Here is an 11,300-nt window from a genome sequence, read left to right on the forward strand (position 1 = left end):
GGTTTTGCCTAGAGGCGTATCAAGGTAAATACAGTCAGCTTAAGAATTGATCATACTTGATCAGTCTCTGCAAAGGCAACAAAAACTATTAGTGAAAGCCTTATAACCACAATGCATTATTTGAAAAAAATGTAATATACTCTACAACATTAGGCACCTGAAAAGTGCAAATCTAAAATGGGTCTTGATATTTATGGGTCTATGACACCAAAGCCAAGTTTGAAATATGAAGATGGAACTTTGAAGGATAAGAATTTTTTAATTCTGCCTTTTTTGTAATTTGGCAGCTATTTTGCTCTCTCTCAAAATCCAGCACAAAATTCCCCAGTGGCAGAAAAAAAATTTCTCCCTCCTTCTGGCACAGGTGGTATTTACTGGTATTCAGTAATTTTAGGCCACCTTCCCATCCCTTTACTCCCACCAAGTCTCACTGAGATATCAATTTTTAAAAATAATTTAAAATGTTTAGCAAAGCACCAGTCTGAAAAATTATCAGCATGTGGAATTATGTGTTTTAAGTATTTTGAAGACAATATTAAGTATATAGATAGGGCCTAGAGAAAACTAGATACTTCTGTCTTTCCTACTCTTCTCTTCAGTCTTGCTACATTTTCGTACCAATCAAAACCAGCTTGCCTCAGTCAAGTAGAATTCTCTGTATTTTAAAATGAGATTAAAAGAGAGCAACATATCAGGAATAAAACTAAAAACTTCATGACAGAGGGCAATGTGAGCATCTTTTCTGCAGCTGAAAGGAAAATAGACACTGCATTTAGAAAAATGAATGATAACCAGCTCAAACTCCACTTCCTCCCTCCCCCCCCGCCCCCGATTTTAGGGATGCTGGCCAAAAAGATGCGGCTGACTTAGAATGGCAAAGACTGGGCTTCTCCACCAGACATTTTCAAATGTTGGGCCATATAAATGAATACTCACGGCTTCCTTTATGTAAATAATAGAAACACTCCTGTAGGTAACTCAGAAACAAACTGTAATCATTTCTGCAGCAGATTTCATTTTGGAAGAGGAAATCCTATTAGGATCCACATTCTTCACATGCCCTCTGCCTACAGACTGAGCATTCTACCTGGTAATTAATTTCTTTGCTTCCTGCTGTCCCCAGTATCTGTATTATTGCTAGCCAGAACTTTTTTGCTAAGGTCAAAATGTAGATTCTCAAGCTAAGGCCATACTTTAATTTATCCAAATATTTTGTAGTCAGTCATTGCTTTTCTGAAGAATGCAACATCGATAAAACATCAGCATTCCTGATGCTAAAAACCTCTGGGAGCGAGTCTCCACCAGTTGTTGCTGCGCTCAGTGGGAGCTGCTTGGAGCCGGCTGTACTGCACAGAAGAGGCAATATGCACATTGTGGGAGCAGAGATTTAGACTTCATCTTTTGAGCTGGCACAACAGTAATAATTTTCAGAGTCCCTCATATTTCTCCTTAACAAAATTAAGGTGTTACACAGTTGATTTCATTCCTCAAATTAATATACCATAAAACATAATTATTAGTGAAAAAAAAGAGATGTGAGGCCAAAAATTCGGTGATTCATTCCTAAAATGTAAAAGCAAAGTGAGTTGTCACTGAAATTAACACAATCCTGTCAAAGGCTTCAGTTCTCATAAAATGGCATATTCCGCTAGAAGAAAGTTTTATTCAAATATATTTGACTAGCTCTAGTGCATAGCTAGTTGAATATCTCCCATGAGAGATTTGTTTTACAGCATGTACTTCCATGGGTAGCACGACCATCAGAACTAAAGGAACTTCGGGATTTGCAAGCCCTGGCCTGTGCTTAGGTTACAGTGATTTCTTCTCATGACTATTGATTTATACCACAGAGGACTGTAGCCTAACATACAATGGACGATTGCTTTCCAAAATAAGTCTTACATTTGGGTTATTACATTTTAAACATGACATTTTTTAGGGTTTCAGATCAAACAAGACATTAAAAAAGTGTAAAGTAGGGTAATCTGTGGCATCATGCTATGATGTTACGGGTGACCTGCAAAAATACACTGACAGAGGGAAGTATCACTCGCTCATCTGCAGCACGGAAGTCTGCAACGGTTCATCACTTTCACTCGCACACACGGGGCAGGTTGCCAGATTTTGCTTCCACTGAAGTTGACGGCAAACCTTTTGTTGACTTTTGTGGTCCCAGAGGAGGTGCCGTTGGAATTTGGATTGCCTTGCTACTTCAGGCCGTAATGATGCACTCAAGCAGTTTGGCAGGTTTGTTCTCCTCTCCTGTTTGGTTATCATCGTAAGAACAAAGCAAGGCATTTCTAGACCAACTTTCATTTTACAGAAAATGAAATCTGGGAGAGAAAAAAAAAAAGAAAAAGAAAAAAAGAACCTGAATAACAAAATACTTTCCCAACTCAGAAGCAGTAAGTTTTTAGCACTTCATTGTCTCCTCCGCACTCCATATGATACTAATGTAGGCGAACAGTGAGCAAGAGCTATCTATAGAAAGCAGTTTAAACTGTGAATTCTGCTGCACCTCTATTCTGCAGCTCTCCATTAGCAGGCTATATTTGTACAGTTTATTATACCATGGGTCCCTGTTCTGATAAAAAACCATCATAAATCTTAGAATGGTGTGGGCAACAAAATACGTGGGGAAGGTGTCAGCTCAGAGCTGTCTGCAGATCAGCTGGAAGCGATGCGACAGGTTTGCAGTGGGTCCCAGTCTCTTGTTGCACATCTGGCAATCACAGCAAAATGAACTGCTAGCCTCTGGCCTCCATCAGCGATCTTCCTTAAAATGAACAACTTGGAGGCAGCAGAGGGTGGGAGGGAGCGCTGCTCAGAAATTGAGAAAATACATTGCAACTTAAAAATGGATTGGAACTGCCAAACTAATCTGAGCGCGAGCTGAGCTCTAAGCATTAATTACTCACATATTTTCAGAAGTTACAAAACATGTCTGTCTTTGACCTTGTGTCTAAATACGGAATTGCCCATACAGAGAAGCTGTTTGGCATTTAATCATTCTTGCCTTTCACCTTGACAGAGTCAAAGTTGTTCTACCCCCACTGAGGGGAAGCCGTATGGCATGCAATTAGATTCCTGCTCTGGGTTACGTTACTCCTGTACGTTACATCTTTTGCCTATGATTCATCCCATCAACTGTCATGTAAACAGGAGGAAATGTCAGATGAGTTTTTTTCTGAATAGTCGGTCATTTGGCCAAAAAAGTCATCATTTGTATTCAGTTACTGTGAAGGCTGTGCTAGTATCAAGATATAGATAGTCCAAAATTTTTCATATGAAAACACTTCACTGAGGTGGCTGAACCTTTAAAAGTCAGTCTCTGAGTCTTGAGTCCCTTCCTCCCCCTCCCCCAAATGGTTGGTTGGAAAGAGGCCCAGGAGAAGGGCAGCCAAACCTTGTTCATTATCAGAGGGAACACAACAGCCGTCAGAGAACTCTGTAAGGACTTCACTTTCCTCCACTCTACAACAAATGCATTTTTTACAGATATATTGGGAAACCAAACACATAACTGCATGGAATGAGAAAGTACAAAGCAGTAAGGATTTATACAGTGATAATATGAGTTTTAGGCAGTTCCAAACTCATTAAAACAGTAATTCTAAAAATCCTGTTGTATATATATTACATAAGACCTCAAAATGCAATTTAACATTTTTATTTAACTAGCTGGCTTTCAGGATATATATGATTTCTTCCCTCTCAAGTAAATTACTGCTCACGCATTTTTTTCCTTTTAACTCTCTTCTTTCTTTACTGTTAACTTTGCCTTCTTCAAGATTCATTTCTGGCCCATTCTCGCAAACGCTGTCAAGGTTAGTGCTTGCTGACTCACAACGGCGCTCATTATATTCAGACATTTGCAGGAACAAGCACTTCCAATTGGAACAGGCAAGGACCCTTATCTTGCCATCTCTGCAAAGCACCAGGTACAGCTAATGTCCAGTTTAATAACAACAGCAATAGTCACCCAGAAATCTGCCATTACACGTGGACAAGGAGTAAGAGCATTTGTAGACTCAGTGTGGGCATTGCTGCCTCTTCAGTACGCACGCAGCTGTCTGTGAAGCCAAGATTAAATGTTGTTAAGATGAAATGTTATGGTGCTAACAAGAAATCTGACTTTGCTAGCAAGCAAAGGATTCTTATTTTTTGTCTTCCTCCCCAATTTAGATGGAGAAACTCCTATCATGCTTCAGCCAACTAACACAACTGAGAAGACACAGCTAATAGGGGACAGCCATCGGAGCTATCACACAGACTCCTAGAGTGGGCAAACACGACCTGTTGATGCTTCCCACTGAGTATCACAGCGAGAAAAAACACGTGATAAACCGTGCAGCCTGTATTTGTAGTTGTCTTTAAGCTAATCAAGAGTAACCTGAGAGTAATTTCCTATCAAGGCAGAATCTGCCTCTAGGCAGGCCACTTCAAGTAGATTGGTATCTACACTCTGCAAAGAGATGCCTATGGCCAGTATAGAGCTCTACAGACCAGCATGCTGGTCTCTCAAGGCTTCAAACTGCCAGGCTCAGCATGGTCTTTCCCTCTAATAATACTCCCTTTGGTATGATTGCTCTCCTCCCCACCCTCAGCTGAGGTTTCACCTCCCAGACACAGTCCCGAGTCCCTCTCCAGACACACCGGCTCCGTCTCTCCCTGCCCCCAGAACGCTCCTTGCATGCAGCAGTTTTGCTGGTGTGAAACGTTCCTCTGAGGGAGCCCTGGAAATGCTCTTTAGCAGTCCTCAGAGGGAATGTCTGTGGTAAGGCAGATGGGGCTGTCCTTCCCAGAGAGGAAACACTCTTTGCAAAGCAGCTAGAGGCTTGCTGGGGCCCAGCCCTGGCAATTTTAAACCTGAGCCAGGACCAAGTGCTCGAGGATCATTCTGCTGGTGATTACAGTGCAGGTCACTCCAAATCCAGGAGCCTCATCCAGCACCAGAAGCATACATAGGCTCTGTGTCCTCCCCTGCACAAATTGCAAACACGGGAGATGGTGGGCAAACACCCTATGGAGGGGGAGGCTGGCCCTGGGCTGCCCCAGAGCCATTCTCTTCTCCCCGTAGCCGGTGACAGCCCCATGGCAAAGCTCCCCTGTTCCAGCCTGGACGGGCCTGCCGCCCATGCCGGGCGGCCCCGGCTTCTCCAGCTGCAGCTGCAACGTGCTGGAAGTTGGTCCCCAGCCAACAGCTTTCTGCCAGCTTGCTTATTCCACCGTGCCCCTGGCTGCCAGCCCTGCTGCCCCGCTGGCACTGGGCCGGGAGCCATCGCGCCAGCACTGGCACCGGCGCTGCGGGAGCAGCAAGGACTTGGCAGGGCAGGCAAGCAGCAGAGAAGCGACCGTCCTCCTCGCAGCCCGGCTCATCGGAGTGAGCCTGGGTCCTCCCCTCTGCCCCAGGCACAGGGGCTTTAAGAGCACGTGGCGTGATTTTAAATAAAGAGGTAGGGATGAGATGTACATTCAGGTGTACCGCTGCACAAATCAGTGGAGATACGTGTGGTGAGGCTAAAGCAAGCGTGAAGAAATTGGGCCTCTAATTTTTAAGAGCTGAAGAAATACCTCTGAAATCTTAAACTTAGCACTTCACTGGTTTGACATAGTAGTTTAAGCCTTAGAGAGCTGAATTTATCTTTATTGATCACGTTACATCAATCATTGTCAGTTCTATGCATTTTTCTATTTTTGCTCCTCTAATCACAGTGCTGCGGTCCAAAGGGGGGCATAATGTACCACTAAATTATATAGACCAGTGAATATATAGCTAGTCAAAACTGTTATTCCCTTCCTTAAAATTGGATTCTGTGGTTGCGAAACATTATTGTCTTCCTTCTATTCTCACCTTTCACATCAAATGTCATTCAGTGGCAGCTAAATATATGAGAAAAGAGTGTGTTTCATCACACTAGCTGTAACTCCAAAGTCAAGAAATAGTACTTTTAACATTTCTTTAAAGTTCCCATAACACATGGACATTTTAAAAGCCATTAATTCCAGTTCAGGTTATATATCTGTTCTCCAGGTGCAGGCACTGGGGCCAGCTAATGCTCACATTGCCCTCAGAAATAGCCTTATTTTTCTGCTTCAGAGAAGAGGGGAGGTCCCGGCACGGCTGGGGCTGTGGACAGGCACTCACTCCCCTCCTACCCATGGGCTCCTCTTTGTCCTCAGTTGTGTCTTGCAAATAATTTTGGAGGCCACTCATACGTACGTAAATCCAGACTGCCATCCTGCCTGCCCAGCGGTGGCGGGGGGATGTGCCCATCCGTCCCGGTGGTCCCAGAGGAGGGGAGCTGGTGATGCCATCCTGCTGCTGTGGAGACGTGACCCCAGAAGGCACGTTCCCAGAGGCAGCCGAGTGCCGCAAATCTTCACACTGGGTGATCGGATCAGACGGCGTGTGCGTTGGGGTGCTAGTGCTGCGAGACAGGCAAGGCGCAGCCCACTGGCTACGTGCCGGGGGACACCAGCACCCACTCGCCCCAGTGCACGCATGTGCACACACACACACACCTTTTGGCTTTCCTCGGTATTCCCTTTTGCATGGTGTTTACTCTGGCGTAAGATGTTATCGCCCAACGAAGGAGTAGGGAGAGCCCATAGTACGTGACACATATGCAGGCTAAGTGATTTCTGAAGTTTTACTGTCTGGTAGAGACATTCACTGTGAAAGTATGCACATGCTACATAGTGACTATTTCCAGCAGAGATGGAAAAGGCATTCAGGGAGAAGTCTAGTGTAAAGCTACACATTATACCTGGAACCCTTTCCCGTGTGAAATCCCTCCTCCTGCTCTCATGGAAGTCACTGAGAATTGCACCCTTGATTTCAACAACAGCTACAGATCAGGCCTAAAGCCAGGGAGGGAAAGGTAAATCCCAGATTAGCAAAAGCAATTGGGGAATTTTTTCACCAGAGCCAAAGTTTACCGAAATCAAGGACATTATCTCCATGGGCTCGAGATGTACCGTAAGTCATGTGGTTCTTATTCACTCTTTCTAGATGAGAGAGTTTTCTTGGGACAGATTTATGGCTTGATCCCACAGTGTGATGCAAAGATGGACGAGCTGCTGCATGTTTGCAAAGCCCTTTTCCTGACGTGGGGATCTGTACAGAAGAGCCACAACATATTATCTCAGTTAGCCAAAAACCTCAGAACAAACCAATGACCAAGGCTCTGAGTGGGTCCTCCAGGACTTGCAGCTAAAAAATCTGAGTGTCTGAACCCACAGTTTAATTCTGAAGAGGAAACTTAGTTTTCAGAGTACCAGAGCATTTGCTTCTCTCACTGCTGTGAGGACTAGCTATTCTGGGGACACATGGAGAAAGGATGAATAAGGATTTCAGGTCTTAGCTCTTCAATGTGATTTTACTCATTTGTTTGCTTTACAGAAAAGTTCCTAATGTGAACATAGCTATGCTTACATGGTCTGTTTCTGTGTAAAGTTCAGTTGCACACCCATTAATCTTCTCAAAATGTACGGATCCTCAAAATTTTGTTCTGTTTTGCTGCATTTGTTTATATGTAAATTACTATATATTCAAATCTACCTTTGCTGTCAACCACTCTGACTAATAAAGGTTGTATGTATGAATTGTAGCACTCCCTTTACTTTTCCACACTGTCAACAACTTCATTCCAGTAACAGATAGAAAGGCTGTTGAGACAGCTGTCCAAAATTACGGCTTTGCACCCCGAGAAGTGGCAAGCGGCAACTCAGGGTTTCCCCAAAGAGGAACTCGGTCTTGGATTGCAGCAGATGCACCTACCTATGCAAAGCAGCCAGAGCTATAGCCGCGCATTGCAAACCCTTTATATAATGCAGAATGCTTGCCCACATAAAAAAATTCAGCAGTGCGATGAAGTGATGTAACACAGTGGTTTTACTGGCATCAGTTCCTATATGGAACGATTTCCCCCAGGAAGGGGTGCGTGCAGAGAGTGAAACCGTGATGCTGCTGAGGACAACGGCAGACGTCCCGTCACCTCCCCTGGGGCCGGCATCTCACCCAGGGGTTTTGCAGCTGTCCAAGAGCCAGCGCAGAGTGCCAGAGAGCCTGGGCCTGCTACGGGACAGGAATATTTCTCACTAGGATGGTATCCAGTCTCTGTGACCACAGAAGCCCAAGCGTTTGAAAAATGGACAAGGGGCAACTGTTCCGGCTGGATGTATTCTCAAAGAGCTGTCCTTTTGCATGCTTAGATAGTAACTCATACCCAGACTCACTCAAAACACTGAATGGAAGAACAATCGTACAAGATTTAGGTCTACCATCAACATAACCAGTTATTTAGGTAGTTTGTGCACTTTTCTCCCCACAACAAGCTCATAGAATAAACCACTCTGCTTAATCCAAAAGACATCAAACATAATTGTATGTCATTTAATTTCATTGCTTACCTTCCCTAAGAATTAATATCCAAAGTATGGGTATGATTTCAGTCAAAATGAATTACATTTTTGCCTCTTTTTAGAATAAAATCATTAAAGAAAAATGATGAAGCGTGCAGAACTGAGCACAGTCAAAATTACTGATTTCTTTTTCTATGTTATCATTTTCTATAGAAAAGAAAATGTTTGTTGTGCTGTTACAAAGCAGGGAGAAAGACCGCAGATGAGAGTGATCCCCTTCCTTCTCTGCCTGAACTAAAGTCAGCAAAATCATCACATCCAGCATCTCCTTTCACTTTGAGAGGGATGAACGGGTACAGGAGCTTCCCTACAAGAGGACTCAGTCCTTTGTGCCAGCGTCACCCGTCCCAGGGTTGGGAAGGCAATAGCATGGGACAACTGCGTGGTAGCCGACACCTGCAAGATAATCTCAGAAAGACGCTGGTAAAGACACGCAATTTCCCACTAGCAGGGAGAGATAACACGTGCTAAGTATCACCTGGCTGGATTTGAAAATGTATTCCTATTGTGGCAGTATGTAAATGTACAGATACTTCCTTATTCTGGGAAAATAGTGTCTAGACATTTCGGGGAGAGGAGGTTCGGAAAAAAACCCCTCAGAATGTCAACATCCTAATTACCTGCGATGAGATGAAGGGATCTCAACAGGTATCCTCCTGCACTAACTTGCTTTGTGAGGGTTTGCGGTGAGTTGGAGTAAGAGCAACATACATCTTGTTTTCCTTTAAAAATTAAGGAGGTGTTGGCAGTCAGGCAGCAGGTGTCTGCTCCTGCAGCAACAGCTCCTGCTGCAAGTCAGCGAGTCACAGCAGAAGAGGCTCGGTTTGCAATGCAGCTGGATCTCGTCGAGAAAAACAACTGTATCCGCGACTGTTTGAAGAAAAGCTGTTTAAAAGCACTTTGCGGGGGGTGGGGGGATGAAAAAATTTTGGCGTCTCCTTCGAGCCGGAATCGAACCAGCGACCTAAGGATTCCCGCGGGGCAGCGCCTCTACAGTCCTCCGCTCTACCAGCTGAGCTATCGAAGGGACCTGGCCGCCCGCCCTCCGCCACGCCACAACAACGCAGGACGGCTCGCGTAGGCGCTGCGCGGCGCATGCGCAGGGCACACGGCGCTAGGGCGGGCGTCAGCCCCGGCCGGGGCCCGCCGCGCGGCGGGGCAGGGTCTGCCGGGAGCGCCTCCTGCCGGCGGGGCGGGCTGGGCCGCGCCGTGCCGTGCCCCCACCCGGGGCCCTGGGGCCGGGCCTGGCGCGGCGGGCGGGCGGGCGGGCGGGGGGGCCCGGCGGCGCGGGGCGGGGCGTTCGGCTGTTGGGGTACACAGGAGAGCGAGGAAGTTTTAGTATCGTGCGGGGCCAGTGGCGCAATGGATAACGCGTCTGACTACGGATCAGAAGATTGTAGGTTCGACTCCTGCCTGGCTCGCATTCGTTTTTCCTTCCTCTGCTGTCACCGTCGCCGTTCTACGCAGGCGGGGGGGGACTGTTTTTCATCTGAGCTCAGCGTGTAACACCGTTTACACGCCCGGCACATCGTTGGATTATTTTGTCTCCCAAAGCAAAAATGACAACGGCAGAAACCGTAAAACACCATCTAGGCTTAAACTTTTCCAACGATCTTAAGTACGCGTCTTGTCAAGTGCCCTAACTGTGCCCGCAAATTAACCAAATTAATGCACCGGTAAATTACATGGGGAAAAATCCTTTAGGCCCTAGGAGAGCGGCAGTGTGCTCATCACTGGCCTGACGCAGTACGGTTAGTCGTAGGAATGACATCACGGAAAATAACCACGAGGACTCTGAAGGCAGCAAGCAACACTGCTGTGATGAAGACTCTTATTTTCATAGTGATTATCCATCAGCCTTGAGAAGTGCGAGAGCATCCTTGTCGTGCAGTTGAATGAAAAGTGTGTGGTTTTGCAGAAACCCGTTTCTGACATGTACAAAGGCTATGCGGCATGTGAAGAGCGGCTTGCACCCAGGAGAGGCGAGGAAGGCGTCCCCCGTGATCAGATCTGGGAATACTCACAGCTTCGGAGTAGCCGCAATCCGCGGATTCAGTGCAAGCTGACTATAAAAAGTGGTTCATGTTGTTATGAATAAATAACCGAGGTAGCTCATTAGGGCTGCTAACGTTTGGCATCGCCATCCTTTATTTTGCGATGCCTGTGAACGGGGCTGGTGACGGTCACGACACAAGGATGTGCAGAGAGGCGGGAGGCGGCAGAAGGAAAGGACACCATGTCACGCAAAGCCCTTGGGTCCCTCATTTTTCCGCTTGTTGCTCACACTCACGTAACAGCCATGGGGAGTCACATCTGGAACACTTTCTGGAGAATATTATAACTTGGGAAATGTCTATTCAAAAGGAAAACAGGGGCACATCTCAGGGCGCTGTGCTCTGCAAGTTTCTATGTGAGTGTGATGGGGTTTTGATGCCCACCACCAGGGAGGGAGGCCAGGCCCGTTTGGTTTTCCTCGCTACGGGCGAGTGAAAAGGCGGCGTGGCGAGAAGAACCGAGGCACCAAAAGAAACCGAGCCAGGCAGGAGTCGAACCTACAATCTTCTGATCCGTAGTCAGACGCGTTATCCATTGCGCCACTGGCCCCGCACGCGGCAAGGGGCCGAGCCACCGCCCCCTCAGCAAACCCCTCACCCTCGGCGGGCCCGTTGCGCGCATGCGCTACTCACCTCCCCGAACCTCTGCCTTCGCAAGGCGCATGCTCAAAACTCCGCGCGGGGTGGGGCGGCACCTTGGGCGGCCGCTGGGCGGCGACTGGCAGGTCCCTTCGATAGCTCAGCTGGTAGAGCGGAGGACTGTAGAGGCGCTGCCCCGCGGGAATCCTTAGGTCGCTGGTTCGATTCCGGCTCGAAGGA

The 11,300-nt window shown here is 46.7% G+C and overlaps 1 protein-coding gene and 4 non-coding genes across 5 annotated transcripts in view; 3 read left to right on the forward strand and 2 right to left on the reverse strand.

Moving 5' to 3' along the window:
- The window catches only part of DNAJC5B (DnaJ heat shock protein family (Hsp40) member C5 beta), a 47,409-nt gene extending 43,129 nt beyond the window's left edge, over positions 1–4,280 (forward strand). Inside the window, exon 4 of the mRNA XM_075495722.1 lies at positions 4,186–4,280. Coding sequence (XP_075351837.1) covers positions 4,186–4,280 — 95 coding nt within the window. The remainder of the gene's footprint in view (positions 1–4,185) is intronic.
- A 5,083-nt stretch (positions 4,281–9,363) lies between these two features.
- TRNAY-GUA (transfer RNA tyrosine (anticodon GUA)) lies at positions 9,364–9,454 on the reverse strand. The gene is given in 2 exon segments: positions 9,364–9,399; positions 9,418–9,454. It is a non-coding gene; the product is annotated as a tRNA-Tyr (tRNA).
- A 321-nt stretch (positions 9,455–9,775) lies between these two features.
- On the forward strand, positions 9,776–9,848 carry TRNAR-ACG (transfer RNA arginine (anticodon ACG)). The gene has a single exon. It is a non-coding gene; the product is annotated as a tRNA-Arg (tRNA).
- A 1,110-nt stretch (positions 9,849–10,958) lies between these two features.
- On the reverse strand, positions 10,959–11,031 carry TRNAR-ACG (transfer RNA arginine (anticodon ACG)). The gene has a single exon. It is a non-coding gene; the product is annotated as a tRNA-Arg (tRNA).
- A 178-nt stretch (positions 11,032–11,209) lies between these two features.
- On the forward strand, positions 11,210–11,300 carry TRNAY-GUA (transfer RNA tyrosine (anticodon GUA)). The gene is given in 2 exon segments: positions 11,210–11,246; positions 11,265–11,300. It is a non-coding gene; the product is annotated as a tRNA-Tyr (tRNA).

The sequence above is a fragment of the Mycteria americana genome, chromosome 2 (assembly GCF_035582795.1).
Source record: "Mycteria americana isolate JAX WOST 10 ecotype Jacksonville Zoo and Gardens chromosome 2, USCA_MyAme_1.0, whole genome shotgun sequence".
NCBI lineage: Eukaryota > Metazoa > Chordata > Aves > Ciconiiformes > Ciconiidae > Mycteria > Mycteria americana.